Genomic DNA, 19,643 nt, shown 5'->3' on the forward strand with positions numbered 1-19,643 from the left:
AGTTCTTTAGAGGATCCCAGAAACTGTTTGATGAGAACTGAAATCTATCATTGAGCATGAAACAAACCATTCATAGTTGGTAAACTGGGCCTTCTTTCATTGAAAAAAAGAGATGAACTTCAGCTCCATTTTCTATTCATCACTTCTTCTGTTTTGTGGGGTTTTAAAAATTTTTTTACAAATTTTATTGATGCATATTAATAAAGCATAAATCCCTCCAAAGTGTACAATCAATGGTATTCAGCATAATCACATAGTTGTACATTCACATTTCATTTTTAGAGCATTTTCCTATTTCAGTAACAAAAAAACAAAAATAAACCAAACAAAACTTATCACTTCTCAGTCTATGTTTCTCCCTCTGTATATATCTGCTATTCTGTTTCCTTCTCTCTAGTATATTTGTATTTATATTTTGTAAAAGCCATATATGCAATACCACCCATATTTGTATTTTACACAAGGTTTCTCTGTTACAGTCCCACGCTAACTTTTTTAGCTTTCCTTCTAGTAATATACACGTCCTTGGACGTTCCCTTTCACCACTGTCATACCCATGCAACAGCTCTGCTAGTCACAGACACCACAATGATGGGCTCTTATACCATTTCCATTCATTTCCAAAGATTTACAACTATTTTTTTTTTAGGGAGTACTGGGGATTGAACTCGGGACCTCATACATGCAAAGCAAGCACCCAACCACTGAGCTACACCTGCTCTGCTGGATATTTTTTATTACCCCAGAAGCTAGTACTAGTTACTTAGAAACCAATTTAAGCAATTTGGGGAATAATCTAAGGGAATTGGTGAACTTTCGAGACAGTGACTCAAGACTACACAGTTTAACAAACTCGAAGGCAGTTTAATAATTAGCTTACTGTGCAGGAATATTTTGGTACCTCGCCCCTTTGTGGCACTTTGAAGCCTTCCTTAGTATTGTCATTGAAATGATGGCATTGCTCAGGTATAAAAGGGCTTTTAACATCTCTTTAGGAGAAACCAGATATATTATTCCTGTTTTTGCTTCTTATAACCCCATATAAAACTGACTACGAACCCCATTTGTGCTCAGCACTCATTTGGAAGCTGACAAGTGGGTATGAATAAAGTATTCTGTCCCAAACCAAATAGCATCGGCCTTTGAAAGAATGGCAGCCAATGGGGAATAAAGGTTGGTGAAGGACGAAGTTCGCTGAGATTGAAAACGCTCTTCTCATCAGCTGTGTCAGGACGGGAGGAAGGCTTTGGCTTCCCGGATCTTCTGCCTGACGCCTCTGCAGGACAGAGCCAGCCCGGCGTGATGGCGCTTCAGGGACTCTAAGCGCTGGCGGAGCACTTCGGTCTTGTCCACCTTTTCCTCCAGGTCCCGGAGAAGCGACTCCTTGCCAAGAAGCCCGCACCTCTGGTTCAGTTTGACATTGTCAATCCGCAGGCTGTCTCGGGCTTGCTTTGTCTTGGTCAAAATGTCCCTCTTTAGGGCTACCTGAGCCTCAATGTCCAAAAGATGGGACTTCTTGCGTGCGTTCTCTATCTCCATAAAGTGTAACTTTTCCTTCACGTGGGTGATCACTTGCACGTTGCTGGTGACCTTGCTGCGCAGTTTTAGAAGTTCCTCGTTCCGCTCCTCAACTTTCTCGTTGAACGTCTGGTTCTCAATCTTCAGCTGCTCAAAATCGATGAGGAGCAGACCGTCAGTCAGGTCCGCCTGGGCCCTCATCCTCGTCTCAAAGTGCACCAGGCTCTGCTTCAGCTGCACGTTCTCCAGCCTCACGGCGCTCATCTCCTTCTCCTTCTTATCCTCCAAGGCCTGGATCTGCTCCACCTCTCGCAGGGCCGCCTGGCGGCCACCCCGCAGCCGACAGCTGCCCATGGCCTGCATCACCACCTGCTTCTTGAGGGCCTGGAAGGCTCCCCATTCCCTTTCCACTCTGGCGAGCTTTTGCTGGCACTGCTGCTTCAGCTTGTTCAGCTCCTGGTGATACCAGGCCAGGTCGTCTGCCTCCTGCTTCCTCAGCTCCTCCAGCAAGGCCAGGGAGCGCAGGTATGCCTGCTCCTTCTCGGGGGCTTCGGGCTCCGAGCCCTTGTCCGGCACCTCGGCCGCGTCCAGGCCCTTCTTCTTGCGCAGCGCCTCGTAGATCTTGTGCTGCAGGTAGATGTTGTAGCGCTGGTAGTGGTTGCGCTCGGACAGGAGGGCGCGGTACTGCTCCAGGAGCTCCGTGCGCAGCTGCTGCTCGTGCTCCTTCTGCACCTCCTCAGACCAGCTCTGGTCCTTGCTCTCTTCGTCCTCGTCCTCGTCCTCGATTCCTAGGACCATGCCTTTCCCTTCGTCCTCGCTCTTCTTATGGCTTCCGGCCGCATCCCTTTCCACGGCCTTCGCGAGCGCTTCCTCCTCCGCCGCTTCCTCCTCGCGTTTCTCTTTCTCAGCCTCCCGGGCTGGAGCGGCCTCCTCCTCGCTGACCTCGGACACCCGCGGGACGGCCTGGGTCGGGGCTTCTGTCTTCCTCTCCTCCTGCTCCTCCTCCTCTTCCTGCTCCGCCCCCTCCTCGTGCTCCTCCCGCTCCCGCTCCTCCTCCTTCTCCTCCTCCTCCTCCCCCCCCTCGTCCTCTAAACCCTCTGATCGGGCTTCAGATCCCGTCTTGGGGGGCTCCCCGGCGGGCTGCGCCTCAGTTCCGGCCTCGGCCGGCCCCGCTGGCTCCGCCTCGGCTTCCGCCGGCTCCTCGGGCCCCGCCGCGGCCGCAGCCTCGACGGCCACCGGCCCCTCCCCGGGCTCGGCCTGCTCCGCCGCCGCGGCGCCCCCCTCGGTGGCGGCCACGCTCAGCTCCGAGGCCTCTGCGGCCGCGGCCTCGGGCTCCGGCTCCGCGGGTTCGGCGGGGGTCTGGGTGCCAGAGCTGGGCAGCCGCGAGGCCAGGCTTTGCCCATCTCCGTCTTCTCCAACGGCGTCCTTGCCGTCCCCAGAGCGGTCGGCCATCTCCTACCCGCCGGTTGGTGCCGCGGAACCCGGCGCTCCGCTGTTAGGTTTCCAGGGGCAACCATGGGCGCGCGCGGTAGGCCCGGCGATTGGCCAGGAGGGAGCCCGATGCCCCGCCCCTCCCCCCGCCTCCCGGTAAGAGCAGGCCAATGGGAGGCCGCGAGCGAACGCCGGACGGGACTGATTGGAAGGAGGCGTCGGCTCGCGCCCCGGGGGGCGTGGCCCGCGCCGCGGGCGTCCCTCCCGCCCATTTCCCACTCCCGGCCTGGGGCGGGGCGTCCAGGCGACGTCGAGAAGGGCGGCGGCCGGCGCGAGGGGCGCGCAGGCGCGGAGGCGCGGCTCGGACCCCCGCGCGGGGCGCCTGCGCGATGCGGCGGAGCGACGGCGGCGGCGGCGGCGGCGGCGCCCTGGCCGGGCCGGATGGCGCCTGCGTGCTGAGGCGGGACGGGGCCCGGCTGGCTGGCTCCGGCGGCGCCTGGGCGGGGGCGGCCGCGGTGGCGGCGGCCGGCGGCGGCGGCGGCGGCGGCGGCGGCTCGTGCGCGGCGGCGGCGGGCCCTGCGGGCGGCGGCGGGGCGCTGACGCCGGGCTCCGCCTCGGCGGCGGCGGCGGCGTCGGGCCGGGCGGCGGGCGCGGGCGGCGAGCGGGGGAAGATGGCGGAGCTGGGTAAGAAGTACTGCGTGTACTGCCTGGCCGAGGTGAGCCCGCTGCGCTTCCGCTGCACCGAGTGCCAGGACATCGAGCTGTGCCCCGAGTGCTTCTCGGCCGGCGCCGAGATCGGCCACCACCGCCGCTACCACGGCTACCAGCTGGTGGACGGCGGGCGCTTCACGCTCTGGGGGCCCGAGGCCGAGGGCGGCTGGACCAGCCGCGAGGAGCAGCTGCTGCTGGATGCCATCGAGCAGTTCGGTTTCGGAAACTGGGTGAGCGGCGGCGGGACGGGAAACTGAGGCTGGCGCGCCGCGCGGGCCCCGGGACTCCCGGGGGGACCGCGGGGCACCTGCAGGTGGCGGAGCGCCGGGCTCGGCGCTGCCGGGAAAGGCGTGGCCCCGGCCCTCCCAGGGAAACGCATCCTCGGCGCAGGCTTGCGGGTGCGGCGCTCCGCGGGCGGCCCTGACCTCAGGTGCAGGGACCGGTCCCGCTTAGGGATGGGGAGACGGCAGCTCAGGGCGGCCCAGCAGTGTGCCGGGCCACGCAGCCTGGCAGGGGCCGGGCGCGGATGTGAACTCGGGCTTTCTGACAGCAGGGCCGTTCTCCTGACCTTTCTTTCGGGGTACCTTCAGCGCGCCTGTACTGAGTGCAGGCCCCAAGTAGAGGTTCCTGGAGACAGGTGGACTCGAGGGAGTGTGGGCAGGCATGGCAGCTGTAGGCGCACTGAGGAAGGAGTGGGTTCTGCTGGGAGAATCCCCGGGGGAGGGCCAGGCCAGCTTCCCACGGGCCCTGGGCCTCATCTCACTGTCCCCCGTGCATTTATTTTGTGCTCTGGGCCCTGGGGGTTGTCTGCACAGGTGTCCCCTGCCCCCCTGCCAATGCACAGGTCTTTTGTGGATGGGAGCAGTGAGGAGAGTGAGCAGTAAATAGTGGGTAAAAATCCTGGACCAGCGGGCAGGAGCCCCAGGTGTTGGCTCTCTTTGTATATCAGAAGTCTTCTTCTGTAAAGACCTGGGCGGCAAGGAAAGGTGAGAGCTGGCCTCGGCTCGTTTGCACTGGCAAGCTGCTCTAGGGTCCTTGAGGCAGAGAAAGGTGGTTCTTCTCTGCGTGGTCTTTAAGGGGTTCTTTCCATTCCAAGAAGAGGAAGATTTCATTCGTATTAGAGGGGGAAAACCTAGCTGTGTCCTGGCTCATAAGCACCGAGGACATGGGGCCATCTTCCGTGCTCTGTGGGAAGGGGGTGTGTGAACAGGGCCCTGGTTCCCTGATCTTTCCCTGCCGTGCCCCTTACGGCCTCCCGGCTTCCCCGGCAGCACTGGGCTCGTGAGAGAAGCCATTGTACACCGGCCCTGTTCCCACTGCTGTGCTGCTGTCATTTCCTTTTTGTAACCTGAGTCAGTCTTGAGGACCCGTGCCTGTCCCACAGCCCCCGTTCCGCAGTCCCTGTCCCATCATCCCTGTCCCGCAGCCCCCGTCCCGCAGCTCCGGCACCTCTGTTCCTCTCCCTTTTCCTTCGAGAAGACACTGCCCTACAGCTTCACGGAGGCCACCCTGTGAACCTGTCAGCTCACCGCCGTCGACTGCTGTCTGGCGACGTCTGCTGAGCCGCCATGTGGTGCAGGTGCCCCGAGGTGCCGGGCTCTGGGGGAGAGACTCCGTCCGCAGCTCAGTTGTTCTCATCATTTGCTTCTGAGCTCTTGCCTAAGCTCCAGCCTTCTGGGATGTCCTCCTCTACTCATCACACCCTCTCCATCACTCAGGCTGAAATCCCAGGAGCCATCCTCGGGTGGCTTCACCCCCCTTCCTCGGCGTCCCGTCTCCACAGGGTGGGCAGCGAGGTGTCTGACACTGCTCACAGTCACAGCCCGCCTGTGGCGTCTCTCGCTGTGGCCACTTCTGGAACCTCGTAACTGCACTTCCTGCCTCATTCAGGTCCCTACAGCCCACTCCCGGTGCCGGCATCAGAGTGATCTTTCAAAAACCTGTCACCATGTCGCCCTTTGCTGGCTTCCCTGACGTCTCAGATTCGCCCTCCCCTGGCCAGTGGGGTCTCATCTATTACTTCCCCCCGACAACTTCATACTCCTTCTATCTGGAGGGATCTGCCCCCAGGTCCTGGCTGGCAACGATCTTTCTGCTCAAATAGCAGTGCTGGAGCGAAGCTCTCCTCCCTCTCCTCCCGGTGTCTTTCTCTGAGCCTTTATCTCTATGTAGTAGCTGTAAACAGCTGACAGGCCCTGAAGCCTGCTGGGCGCCAGGCTCCCTGTGCTTATATGCTTATCTCCTTCACGTCCTCCACAGCCCTGGGCAGCAAGCTTTGAACTGACAAGTGGGTCTCAGTCTGCACCCGTATTCCCCTGTCTACACTGCCTGCCCTGTAGCACTGTGGAAAAGACAAAAAGCGAGATGGGGAAGCGAAAACATCTTAGGTATTGGAAGCAGCACCGGGCTGGGCACGGGGTGGCCCCCTTTTTAAGGCACTGTTTGCTAGCTTCGCTGCACACAGACCACCCAGGGAGCTTGTTAACAGCAGGCTGTGTCAGCGGGTGCAGGGCGAGGCCCCCTCTCCAGTAAGCTGCACACCTTTCTCCAAGGGGGGACCTTGGAGCTTGCGAATAGTTCTTTAGCTGAGCTGCCTTGGGCTAGTTGCCCTGCCCCTCTGGGCTTCATTTGTCTTCCCGTGAGGCTCTTCTGCAGCTCCCAGGTGGGTGGGTTCTCTGTCTCTGCATGCATTTGCAGGGATTTCCATATATTTGCAGGGCAGAACGGCCATGTCTGTTTGTCACATACTGAGCGTGGGCCTGTCCCCGGGCCAGGCTCTGTGCAGGCATATCGTGTAATCTCTTCAACAGCCCTTGGGGGTAGGTTCTTACTTTTTGTTTACAAAGACTCAGAAATGGAGCTGCTCTCCGGGATTCCAGAGCTTGCCGGAGGCAGAGCCGGTGCTCAGCTGCAGGCCTGCCAGGCGCCCAAGTCGGCCCGAACCACCTGGTCTAAGAGCATTGAACGATGTGGGCATAGGCTGGGTGCTGATGGGTGCAGCGGAAGCCCTGCAGGGCGGGGAGGGCTTCACAGAAGAGAAAAGCTTGACCTGGCTCCGTGGGGAGACGAGTGTGCGCGGTTGGGGAGGGCGGGTGGGCAGAGTTGGGTCTGGCACGCACGCTGGGACAGGAGGCCAGCGGGACCTGGGGACATAGGGTGCTGAGGTCACCTGGGTGCAGCCTACTCAGCGCCGTCTTTTCAGTGGTAAAGGATGACGCCCCCCTCGGGGCTGTGCTGCTCTGTGTGGGCGTCTTTGGGGGAGGCCTCCTGGGGGCGGGGAGGCTGAGGGTTGTCACCGGAGACTGCACCAGGCCTGAGATGTGGGCCCCGTGCAGGGCTGTCAGCAGGGGCTGACGAAGGTTCGGGTCCGAGCTGAGCACGGACAGGCAGCCCTGTGAAGGACGTGGGGAGCGGCCCCGAGGCCCAGGACAGTGGGAGGGAGAGCGGGCAAGCAGGGGGCCCGGCCTGTAAAGCCAGATCGCGGGGTGTCCCGAGAGCCCCCCGCAGCCAACTCGGTGGTGGGCGCTGTGCGGGACTTAGAAGGCATAGGTGCTGCCAGAAGACGTGAACGCGAGCACGCAAGAAGAGAAAGTAGCTTAAGAAACTCAAGACAGTGGAAGAGCCCTCGACTCCTTGATCATTTGCCAAAGCAGTTGAGTCACCCCTTAGGTAGCGGTCTGCGGGAAGGTGTGAGGTGCCAGCTCCTCTGCAGCCGTGGCCGGGGAGCTCCCGGGGGCGTGGATCCCTGCCAGCTCTTGAAAAGAGCCGAGGCCGTGACACACACAGGCCCCTGGGCTGGTGGCTGCGGGTGGGGGGGTCGCGAAGGAAGGAAGGCGCCTTCACCTTCTAGATGGCAGCAGGCTCCGCCTCGCGGGGCAGGGTCACGGCTTGTGTGCTTGTCATTCAGCCGGGAGGCCAGAGCCTGCTCTCCAGCCCTGGTGCTGGACGGTGCTGGACGCAGGGGGCGGGCCCCAGGGGCAGTTGGGTGGTGAAAGCATTGCTCCAAGGGGAGCAGCTGCAGATCTGTGAGAGGCTTAGGCGGGACTAAGGCTGGCCTTTGGGCAGAGGAGAAGAAAATGGGAGGAAGGAGCGGGTGGAGGGAGCCCTTTGCCCTCTGGGTGCTCGCAGCAGCCAGCCTACCTGAGGAGGAGGCTGCTGCAGGGGCGGGGCAGGCGCAGGGGTGCCCGAGATCCCCAGGCAGAGGGGGCGCCTCGGGGCTAATGGGGTGGTGAAGGCAGCCCTGACCTGGGTGCTCTAGAGAGCGCTCCCACTTGGGCTCCCCCTCCCCGCCCGGGTCACCCACCTTTAACAGATGAGGAAAGAGACAGCTGTGGCGAGGAGGGCCCACGCGCTGCTGAGCTGGCCTCTGGATCCAGCTCCTCTGACTCCAGGCCCGGGGCCCTCGTGCTCCCCTGTGGGGTCGTGGACCTTCTGAACTGGAGTTTCTAGGGGTGAGGGCTGGAAACGTGTGCAGAGGGTTCCAGGAAGTCCTCTTGCAGGGGGTCCCGGGAGCGGTGTCTGGGAGCCCAGCACGGTCTGCTTGTCCCCCAGGGCAGAGCTCGCCAAGAGTGGTGGAAGGGCGAGGCCCGTCCTGCGGGCCGTGGGGCAGCGTTTTAGGCTCACCCTGGAGGGGCCGAGAGCCTGGGGCAGGGCAGCTGGAGCTCATGGGGCTATGCAGGACACTGGCAGCTGCCAGAGCGCCCCAGGAGGCCCGTGGATGCACAGACCGCTGCTGCCTCCTCAGCCTCCAGTGCCGCCCGTGGGGCTGGGCCGGCTGAGAGCGCCGAGGTGCGTGGACTTGGCCTTCTCAGCTCTCTCACTGGAGCAGTGTTGGCGCTGGAAAGCTTTCGTCACGAGGGGTCGTCGGGGACTCTCCAAGTGGGTCTCACAGGAGAATGGGGACCCGGGCAGGCCTGGACAGCTGGCCCTGGCCCAGGTGCGGTGGCCAGGGCTGATCGGGCCTTTGAAATGAGTGTTTGAGGGCCTGGAGGGGCAGGCTGAGAAAGCAGGTGCTATGCAGCTCCTCTGCTGTTGGGAGTGGCCCCGACCTGACCGGAGGGGCTGGGGCTGCTGAGTGGAGGTGTGACAGAAGGGGGGGAAGCGGAGAGCAGGAGTGCCAGGGGCAGGCGCCAGGGTAGGCGGCGGGCAGGAAGGGCAGCTGTGTGCCCAGGCTGGGTCCCCAGTGCCCCCGTGAGGCAGGTAGGGCCGTTATTCTCATTAAAGGTGACATAAATGAGGCTGGGAAGGGAGGAGGACTGGGCCCAGGGTCCTCGGGGTGTGACTGGGCCGACTTCAGAGCCTGCATTGGTCTCCTGCCCCACCCTCCCGGGAGGGACCCAGCCACCTGCCCCTGGAGGTCAGAGCCTGAGAACCAGGTAGGAAACGGAGCGTGTGAAGTGTGGGAAGTGGCGGCATGACTTAGCCTTAGAGTCAAGGGCAGACCAGGCCCACGTGTTGCCCCTGGGGACTGGGAAGAGACGACAACCGTCAGGAAGTAGGAAGAGAACGTGCCAAATGTCCCTCTGCCAGCCGCTGGGCGTGGCCCTTGCAGGTGTCCCCACAACGAGCACAGATGGAGCTGATGGGCCCGCGTGCGGTCATGGAGCTTATGAGCTGGGGCCAGGCCCGTGGCCTGTCCTTCTAGTGGGCCCTTACTGAGCACCGGCCCTGTCCCCTGGGGCGAGACGCTGAACGGGTGAAGGCAGAGCCATTGGGGCGGCCCTTCTAACCTGCTGGCAGGTCTGGGCTCTCCTCCGCTGCCCTGACCCCCTGCCTCTTGGGCCTTGGGGCAGGAAGGCCCTTTGCAGCTGGGTTTCTTGGCCCCTGCGCCCTCCTCTTCCTGCCGTCTTCTACCTTGTTCTTTCCTCCAGGCCAGGCTTCCTTCCTCCTCCACACACAGGACAGCCTGCCCCCTTTCCAGCCCCTCGTCACCCCAGTCTCCTCAGGTCCCTGGGGGACCCCTGTGCCTCCCTCCCTGCTCTGAGTTGCTGTGGCCACTTCTCAGCCCCTCCCCAGGGTGTCGGCCTCTCTGGAACGGCAGGTTTACGCGCAGCAGCCACCGTTGCTTCTGTCCCTTCCCACACGTCTTTCTTGAGATGCAGCACACTGGGCCCCGCCCCCAGAGCAGGGCTCAAGGCCCCTTGGGAAGTAGCCGGGGACTCAGCCCTGGAGACTCGCGGTGCCCCCACTCCTGCGCTCTCAGGGCTGAGGAGCGGGGAACGAAGCCGGTGACAGGATGACTGTGATGGCCGTTCCACAGCAAAACTGCAGCCTGGCACAAGAAGGATGCTCCAGGAAGCCAAAAGATACTAGCGTTAGTAAAAGGTACTGGTTTATACAAGAAGTCTGACTTTAATTCCCTGAACAGGGAAGAAAGAAGCCCCGTGGCACCTCCTTCCCTGTGTCCAGAGGTGAGAGCTGACTGAGCTGTCTCGTGAAGAGACGTGGTCAGCGCTTCTCCTGGGTGGTTGGTCTAGAAAGAAAAGTAGAAACCCACTGGCCTGGCCTCTCTTATTTTTCCAGATTTATCTTTGTTTGTTTCTCTTGCCTCCCCCCTGTTGCCTGCTCTCTCTGTCCATTCGCTGTGTGTCCTTCTGTATCTGCTTGCGTTATCTGGCGGCACTGGGAAACTGCATCTCTTTTTGTTGCTTCATCTGCTGCGTCAGCTCTCCGTGTGTGCGGCGCCACTCCTGGCCGGGCTGTGCTTTTTTCACGCGGGGCGGCTCTTCTTGCACGTGGGGCTCCCCTATGTGGGGGCACCCCTGCATGGCACGGCACTCCTTGGCGCGACAGCACTGGGCGTGGGCCAGCTCACCACACAGGCCAGGAGGCCCTGGGGATCGAACCCTGGACCCTCCATATGGTAGGTGGACGCTCTACCAGTTGAGCCACATCCGCTTCCCTCTTTTTTTTCACTTGAAGCATCAGGAATCATTTCAGCCTGTGGACCTCCTCTCTGCGTGTGCCGCAGGAGGGACAGGTGGCCACAGGAGCGTGTGCTCTGCCGTCGACTGCCTGGATGGAAATGGGTCTCGCGACCTAGGTCGCTAGCTTAACCCAAGGTTTACGTTCCCCGTCGGGAAAATAGGGGGAGTAGTGTTGCCTTGTGGGAACTGCTGTGAGGATCAGATGAGTTGATAAGTACAAAAGCACTAAATATTAGCTGTTGTTATCACTTTAAAAAAATTATTTTATCCTGACAAAACCTTGTAAAAGGAGGGGTTAAGATCAGGAGGCAAACGTTGAGAGGGTGCTGGGCTCAGAGCTGGGCGGTGGTGGAGCCAGTCACTGGAGGCCTGGGCGAGGCGCCCGAGTCTTGGGGGATACATGACAGCTGTGAGAGGGACGCTAACAGCGCCACGGTGGGAATAATAGCTCATATTTGTGGAGTGCAACGGTGTGGGCCAGGCAGTGGGCTCAGTGCTGTGCACCTCTTCTCCTAACTTCTCTCAAGTAGCTGGTATTTCTACTTCTGTAATTCAGATCAGCCTGAGGCACAGAGGGTAAGTAATTTGTCCAAGTTGCACAGCAAAGAAGGGGTGAGCCAGGACTTGAACGCTGACAGCCTGGCTGCCAAGCCTGAGCAGGAGTGAAAGAGCAGGTCCAGTGGGGCTGGGGCACCTGCGCGTCGTTTGGTATCTGGCTGGGCCCCTGTGAGGTTCCAGAGAGGGTGGGACCAAGGCTGGCGCAAGGGCCACGCACAGGTCTCGGGCTTTAAACGGCCCTGGCTGGCCTGGTCGATTCGTGCTCCCAGACTTGTGGGCCAGTCAAAATCCAAAGTAGTGTGGAGGCCACGGAGGCTTGAGTCAGGCCCCCACAGAGACACGTCCAAGCCCTGAGCCCCAGGACCCTGACGGTGCTGCGGCGAAGGCACAGACTCACTTGTGAAGAGGATCTTCAAAGCTCCCTCTCGGTGAGGCCACGTGGAGTCAGGGTGGGCCGTGGGCCATGGACTGGGGGCCCACACTGAGGAAACCGGGTGCAGACGTCAGGGCAGGTTGCAGCAGAAGCCAGAGAGGGGGCCGTGGACGGAGGATGGCACCGCCGGCCTCCTGGCCTCAGCACTGCAAGCCGCTCAGTTCTGCCGTGAAGCCAGCCTGCGGGTGGTGCTGCCCCGGGGGCCCTGGCAAACCAGGACAGCGCTGGGCACCGGAACGCGGAGTCCTGCCACCACAAACAGTAACAGTGGGGAAGCGCGTGGAACTGCCCTGGATGGAGGAAGTCTAGGTGGCTTGACGGGAGCTGCGGGGCTAGTTTTTGTCTTGGGAAGTACAGAGTTCGTCATGAGCAGAGCGTGGCAGCGGTGTGGATGTGACAGGTGCTGTGCTGAGGTCTGGAAGGAAATGGCGAGTGTGTTGTTGGAAACCGGAGGAGTGGCGGTCCTTGTTCCCATGTGGCAGAAACTGCGTTCTGCTGCCGGGTGGAAGGCAGAACTTGTACGCGATGAACTTGAATGTTTCGCCGAGGAGATCTCCATGTTAAGTGTGGAAGCTCGAGCTGCTTTCTCCTTGCAGCTTTTAGTAAAATGAGAGAGGAAGGAGATAAACAGGACTGAACTATTAAGCACAAAGGAACCAGCAGTGATAACTGGGAAGATTCTCAGTCCAGCCAGATAGTGTGCTTTGACACTAGAGGCAGGAGCGGCTCTGCCGGGGCCTCCCTGAGCACCTGGGAGGTGATTCCCAGAGAAGGGGCTCTGTGCGAGGGTGAGGCCGAGCATCCGTCCACCCCAGAGAAGTCAAAAACAGAAGTGCTAGAATTCCACAGAAAACCAGCAAAGCTTTTGAGAATTTTGTGTGAGCAGAAGCACTGCCAGCCTGGACTGAAAGGGATGGAGATGGGATGAAATAAAGGGAAAGTGACGTCAAGGGCACTGCCGGGGAGGCGGAGGTCCGAGCTGCAGGGATCTCCTGAGGCCGAGAGGGGCGGCCTGCCCTGGGCTGGGGCGTGTCGGCCGCCCTGATGCTGGGCGGGGTGTGCTGTCAGCCCGCTGCTGGAGGGCGGCGCTCCTGCTCGGCGTGCCCGGAGGCAGACACCCACCCGGCTGGCTCCCAGACCTCAGGGTCAGTGGGTTGGCGCTGCTGGGCGTGGTGCCACTTGGGACTGGTGCCCTTTTGTCCTGTTTCTCCCTCTGGGATGGGGGTGTCTTTCCTGTGCCCCATCCCACCCTTGTATTTTGGAAGCAGGTCCACAGATAGAGAGGACTCCTGCCTCAGGAGGACCACGTCCCCGGGATTTTGACAAGACTTTGAACTAAGGTTGTGACTGAAGTGGCTTAAGGCTTTTGGGGTGTTGGGATGGGGTGAATGTATTTCGCACGTGGAAAGACCCTGATTTTCCAGGACTTTGAAATGGTGACTGAGGACCGGGAGTTTAAAGTCAGAGCAGTGACCCGCTGGAAGGGCCAGCAAGAGCCCCCAGGGGGCAGGGAGGGCCAGTGCTGCGAGCAGCAGCACAAACGGAGGCGCAGAGCCTTTCTGTTCCTGGAGGATTTGATTCTATCTGAACGCTGCTCTGAGCTTTGGGAGGCAGAGTGGGGAGACTCGGGGTGACTGGGAGACTTGTGAGGGGCAGCTGGCTGGGGCCCCCACCCCGCCCGGCCCGTCCTCAGGGGACAGGACCAGGACAAAGCGGGGCCTACCTCCTAGCCCGGGCTCCTCGGCTGCGCCGCCCAGCGCCTCTGCCGCAGGCTCCTCCCTGGTAAACTGGCCCCGCCCAGCCTCGCCCGCCGGGGGCCCGTGGGGTCCTGAGGCCGAGTGCTGAGGCCGAGTGCTGAGCGCGGCACTCCTCCCTGGGTCACCTGGGAGCCCGGAACTGGAGCTGGGGTCTGTGGCACGGTCCCTTCCTGAGGCAGAAGCGTAGAAAGGCTGTGCCTGGCAGAGGCTGTGCCCTCGCTGGCCCCCACCTTGGACGTGGGACGTGGGAGGATGGCGTCTGCGCGTGGCTTTCCTCTCGGCCCCCCGGGGAGGGCTGCCAGGGCTCTCCCCCTGACAAGACTTGTGTTCCAAGAGGGCAGTGCCAGGGTCGCTGTTGCTCCATCAGCTGGAAATGCCCTTGCGTTCTGGGCCCAGAGCAGTGGGCTCTTCTGCTCCAAGGGGAGGGGGTGGAAAAGAGTTCGCCTCCCGGCCCTCGCCTGGCTGTCCTGCTGGTGGGTTCTTCTTTTGGGGCCCTCACTTGGGTGCAGCGCACCAGTGCATAAAGCAGCCCGTACACCTCCATCCTCTCGATGCTTAGAGCAAACGTGAGGTGGGTGGGGCTGGGCGCTAGTGGATGGGCGGCTCGGGGGGCAAGGTGACGTGGGTCACACAGTCGTGTCTGGGACCTGGGGACCAGTCTCCAGATGCCCAGTTGGTGTGGGGTTCACAGAGCGGTAACACGTGCTGGTGACAGGTGCGATTTGACTGTGTGTGCGCGCTTCGCCAGAGGCTTCCTGGGAAAAGAGAATTAATTTTCTACTGACAGTGATTTTTTACAAAGATGAGATCACGTCTAAGTAATTCACTCCCATACGAGCCTCTTTCCGCGGCTCCAGCCTTTTCCCTTCTCTGTGACGTAGCGAGAGCCCTCGCGGAGCAGGTGGGAGCCTGCGCTTCTCTACCCCCTCCCGAGGCCGCGCCGGCCGCCCTGACGGGGACGCGGCGTGCGTCCTGGCGGGAGGCCCAGCGGCAGGTTCTGCTCATTGAACCGCGTCATTTCCCCTCCCGCAGCGCCTGTTTTCCAGCAGCTGAGTGGCCGGCCGGGGTCCGGGATGCCCCCGACTGCGGGGACGCCGAGGCGACCTGATCTTGCCGAGGGCGCTGCGTGGCGGGTGCCGGCTGGGGCGGAAGGCAGCTAGTTCCGCACCCCGGCGCCCTGACGTTTCAGAGCCCGGCGTGGGGCCCGCGGCTGCCCGGGAACCGCCGAGCGGGGCTGAGGGCGCGAGTGGAGGGCTGCAGGGCCCGATACGCCGTCGCTGGGGAATGAATGAGTACGCATTTTGGGCAGTAGCTTTCTGAAGTGGCTTTCGTGGTTGACTTTAAGGAAGAGGCCTCTTGGCAAAAGGAAAAGATTGAGGGAGTTGAACAGTTTCCTCCCATTAATAAACCTTGTACTTGTGAGCTACCTTCTTGTCAGAGGGCGGAGGCCCCCAGCCCGTAGCGGCGCCAGCTCTGACGCTGGCAGCTGGAATGAAGGAACGCCGTCCCCCCGACAGCGCTCGCCAGGCCGCTGCGGCCCCTGCCTAGGGAAGGGGGGTGAGGTGGTACAGAGCCCAGAGCCGGGCGGGGACCCCGGCACGGTGGGGCGGCGGCGCAGGGTCCGGGTGCCTTCCATTCACGGAGGCAGGCAGCCGGGCCGGAGTGGGGAGGCGGGGAGGACGCCCTCCCGCCGGCCAGAGGCCTGGGTCCTGAGCTCTGACTCCGGCAGGTGGCCCTGGACGCGTCTGTTTCCTGCCCTGTGAGGGGAGGACTGACGGGAGGTGTGGGCACGTGTTCTGGGAGCGGGGGTGGCATGGGGTTGACGTGGCAAACAGCCGTGCTTGCTGGCCCACGGTCACTAAGGGCCAGTGAGCACGAAGCGCAGCGTCAGGCTGGGCCCTGGCCCTGCTCTGCTGCGCTCCCTCCCCAGGAGGCGGCAGGCCCTGCGCTCCCTGGGCCCTCCCTCCTGCGTCCTAGAGGCAGCGCAGCACCGCGCCAGACCGCCCCGGGGAGGGTGGGCGACGGTGGTGGCGGAGGTACTCCGCGCAGAGCTTCGCGGAGACGCTGTGGGGCTGGAGCCACGCGTGAGCGGAGCGTCAGGAGGACCCCTTGGCTGGGACGTAACCTGTGACCTTTGCCGTTGCAGGAGGACATGGCTGCTCACGTGGGCGCTTCCCGGACTCCCCAGGAGGTGATGGAGCACTACGTGAGCATGTACATCCACGGGAACCTGGGCAAGGCCTGCATCCCCGGCACAATCCCCAACCGCGTGACGGACCACACCTGCCCCAGCGGCGGGCCCCTCTCGCCCAGCCTCACCACCCCCCTGCCGCCTCTCGACATCTCGGTGGCAGAGCAGCAGCAGCTCGGGTACATGCCGCTGCGGGACGACTACGAGATCGAGTACGACCAGGACGCCGAGACGCTCATCAGCGGGCTCTCGGTCAACTACGACGACGACGACGTGGAGATCGAGCTCAAGCGCGCCCACGTGGACATGTACGTGCGGAAGCTCAAGGAGAGGCAGCGGCGCAAGAACATCGCACGCGACTACAACCTGGTGGCCGGCCTTCCTGGGGAAGGACAAGAAGGACAAGGAAAAGGCAATGAAGCGCAAAATCACGAAGGAGGAGAAGGAGCTGCGGTTAAAACTGAGGCCCCTCTATCAGTTCATGTCGTGCAAGGAGTTTGACGATTTGTTTGAAAACATGCACAAAGAAAAAATGCTCCGGGCAAAAATCAGAGAACTGCAGAGGTATCGGCGAAATGGGATCACGAAAATGGAAGAGTCTGCAGAATATGAGGCCGCGAGGCACAAACGGGAGAAGAGGAAGGAAAACAAAAACATAGCCGGCTCCAGGCGGGGCAGGGAGGACGGCAAGGATGGCGAGTTTGCGGCCATCGGGAACCTCCCCGGCTTTGCGCTCTTGTCGGACCGCGAGAAGGCGCTCTGCAGCTCCCTAAACCTGAGCCCGGCTCGCTACGTGACGGTGAAGACCATCATAATCAAAGACCACCTCCAGAAGCGACAGGGGGTCCCTTCCAAAAGCCGCCTGCCCAGTTATTTGGACAAAGTCCTAAAGAAAAGGATTTTGAATTTCCTCACAGAAAGTGGCTGGATATCCAGAGATGCTTCCTGAGGCCCAGGTGCTCCGAACGCTGGAATGATATCGAAACCTGTGAGCCAAAATGACGGGGTGAGGGAGGGGGGAAGAAAAGCTCCCCCCACTGTTGCTCTTTTTTAAACAAATTGAGTTCCTCTTTTAAGATATAAAGTTCTTTTCATGGTCCTCTGAAAGAAGCAATAGTAACACTCTTACATCGGATCATGGGGGGAAGCAAATGGATGTCTATTTTAGTCCTGAAAGTCATACTTTAAGATGATTTGCCTTTAAGTGTTCAGTTTGGAGAATCTGATGATTGGATAATTTCCTTTTATGTTGTGAGCTTTCTTCCCTTTGGGTACAAAACTGTTGTACTGTGGGGAAAAGAGCAGTTTTCTACCGCTGGACCGACAAGCCATCAGCTTGAGCCTGGTGACACGGGCCCTTCTGTGGCCGGGCTGCCCTGCAGGCTCCCCTTTTGGGGCCCGGTGCTGCCAGCCAGCCGGCACCAGCAGCACGGGCCCTGGCACACGGCACTTTAGAGGGAGGCAGGTCGGGGCCCAGGCTGCTCCGCAGCGGAGCAGATGAGGGAGGGGGAGGACCAGAGCAGGAGGCTTCCTTAGCGCCTGTTAGAAGAACCCACTGGTTGAACTCAGCGGCCACATGGCTTCCAGTAGCTCCCGGCAGCAGCAGTTTGAGCACGTAGTTCCTGACCTCTGCTTGCTTTTCATCTGGGTAGAGCCTGCCGGGTCCCTTTGGGAAGGAGCAGCGCTTCCCGCACCCGCTCCCCGGCCCTCCTCAGGCTCCCTTAGTGCAGTGGTGGGGACGGTGGGGATGCTTCTGGAAGTGTATTGGTGGTAGGAACACAGCAAGACCCACCTGGATTGCCAAAGCCTCTGGCGTAGGTGTCCTGACGGGTTGCTTATTGCTGCTTTTAGTACTTGCAGTGCCTCTTACTTGGAAGAACCATTTAAATTCAAGTTCAAGGGTAAGAGGTAGTTCTGGCATTAGCTGCCTCCAGTGACCTTTTTCACGGAAACCACCACCATCCTAGCCTGGCTCAGGGTCTCGTTTAGGGTGTCGTCAGGGCTGCGGAGCAGCCCCAGCCCCTCGCTCTCCTCCTCGGGCTTGCTGTCCTTGATGGAGACTTGGCAGCAGCGTCCCTCGCAGGCCTACTTAAAAGCGTCTCCCGGGCCCTCTCCCATGGCTGTACCAGTACCTTTCTTCCGAAGCTCGAGGAAGTCACTTGTCTTCCAGCTGCTTAGGTTTCTCACTGCTAGAAGACCCTGCTTTAGAGAGTCGGTGTTGCGGTGGCTGAGCTGAGGCCCTCTGTCCTTCAGGAAGCTTGCTTGGCCTCTCCTGCCCCCATAGGTACCAAGAGACTGTTTACCTCCCAGAGTGGTTAGACTTCAAGTTATAGGAAAGTGATTTGAAAGAAAAAGGGGGAAAAAAACCTCATTTCCAAGGACGACTTAATTATGGTGCCTTTTCCTTTCTTTTTACATCCTTCTGTCCCTAAGATAAATTTTTCAGCATTAAATAAAACACATTTCAAATATATTGTATATGGCTTTAGTTGTAAAATACATTGCATGCTGGCAGAGAAGCGCTTCCTGTTAATTAAGCCCCTAAGTTCTCTTGACAGTAGGAACTATTGAGCGGTGTGGATGGCTCCCCAGGGCCTCCGCGTCGTCCCCTGCAGGGTCAGTATGGGTGACAGAAAGCCCGTGTGGACAGTGGTGGAGAGGGTGCTGTTTTCAGTTGTCCTAGCCAGTGGTTCTCAAAGCAGGGTTCCTGGGCCAGCAGCAGCAGCGTCTCCGGGAGCTTGCTGGAGACGCAGGCCCCTCCGTCCCGCCTGAGACTCTGGGAGAGGGCTCCAGGGAGCCTTGCTTCACCAGCCTGCCCAGCGATGCTGATGGAAGCTGAGGCTTGAGGATCACTGGTTTTAGCTATCCTGGTGTCTCACTCTTGATTTTTCTAGAACATCAGAATCCTAGTTCGGTCAAGTTTTAAATTCAGTCCTATTTCTATAGTCCATCGACTGCCAGACTCACATTAAGCCTGAGAAGCAGAAGATCCTGTAATGCGTCTGCCCCAGGCCAGCTCATGGAAACACTGTGCTTAAGTAGGTTACGTGTCTTTTTTGGATGGTGTGAAGAATTTTAGGCTTGACTGTTTAAAGCACCATAATGAATGTATAATTAACTTATGTTAAAGTATTACTACTTTGTTACAAGGGAGAAGTAATTTTATGATTGGTTGCCTCTTACCCCTTCAGCTCCAGCTGTTACTGTCACATTAGTTCTCACCCCTGCTGCGAGTTCAGAGCCTTTACATCTTTATATTTAATTCTCATGACAAATTAGCCACTATAATCCTGGAACCAGGCTTTTTCTTTTTTCAATTTAAACCAACTATAATTTGGAGTCAAAATGTCAGGTAATTCTTCAGCTTTTCAAAATGCCCTCTGGATGGCCAACATTCCAAGAATGTATTAAAAACTTAAATTCTGACTACCATTTTTATTACCCTTTTACACATTAAACAAGTTGAGAACAAACCGGTGTCACTGCTTCCTTCTTACCACTTGTTCCTCGGTCTCAGTTCAGCCACATAAAGCGAGTCAACATCCAGAAACGTACGTGGCGTGGCATGTGACGTGCTTCAGCTTCGTGCTTCTGTGTCAAACTGTTCCCTCCAAAAGAATGAGCTTCAAATTGCTTTCTGTTCTGTGGAAAACCTCTCACACGGCCTGCCTTTCCTGAGCCAGGTGGATTCCCAGAGGCCACGGGCCCCTGCTGGAGGTGCGGGTGCTGGTGCTGGTGCTGGTGCGAGCACCGAGCAGAACCAGGACCTCGGCTAGCTCGCGGGTGAGCTGGCCTTCAATGACCAGCGTGAGCGTGCCAGCGCTGGGTGGCGCTCTCCTGCCAGCAGCGCCTGCGGGAAACGCGGGACGCACGGCCTGCACACCCGAGCGTGCTGCCTACAGGCGGTTCCCGAGTCGTAGCAGCTGCAGCTCTGGCTGAAAGGGAGGGACTGCACACTTGGTCTCCCTGTTGCTGCCCACAGCCTCAGAACTTAGTGTGGATATTAGTTTTCTTACTCAGCTCCACGTTAGAGAAGCGACACCGGGAGGTAAAAGTTTTTTACTCGCAGCTACATGGCTAAAAGTAGGCAGAGCTAAACTCCCAGTCGTGTTTGATAC

The 19,643-nt window shown here is 59.7% G+C and overlaps 2 protein-coding genes across 2 annotated transcripts; one reads left to right on the forward strand and one right to left on the reverse strand.

Moving 5' to 3' along the window:
• Nucleotides 1-1,130: 1,130 nt before the first annotated feature.
• CFAP184 (cilia and flagella associated protein 184) lies at nt 1,131-3,016 on the reverse strand. Its single transcript, XM_004465204.5, has one exon. The coding sequence runs from the start codon at nt 2,968-2,970 to the stop codon at nt 1,228-1,230; it is 1,743 nt and encodes a 580-aa protein (XP_004465261.2). The 5' UTR covers nt 2,971-3,016; the 3' UTR covers nt 1,131-1,227.
• A 566-nt stretch (nt 3,017-3,582) lies between these two features.
• Nucleotides 3,583-16,669, forward strand: TADA2B (transcriptional adaptor 2B). The gene is given in 3 exon segments (XM_004465195.5): nt 3,583-3,890; nt 15,481-15,897; nt 15,899-16,669. Coding segments are annotated over 3 exon segments (1,263 nt in total). The 5' UTR covers nt 3,583-3,620; the 3' UTR covers nt 16,475-16,669.
• The last annotated feature ends 2,974 nt before the right edge of the window (nt 16,670-19,643 follow it).

The sequence above is a fragment of the Dasypus novemcinctus genome, chromosome 1 (assembly GCF_030445035.2).
Source record: "Dasypus novemcinctus isolate mDasNov1 chromosome 1, mDasNov1.1.hap2, whole genome shotgun sequence".
Classification (NCBI taxonomy): Eukaryota; Metazoa; Chordata; class Mammalia; order Cingulata; family Dasypodidae; genus Dasypus; species Dasypus novemcinctus.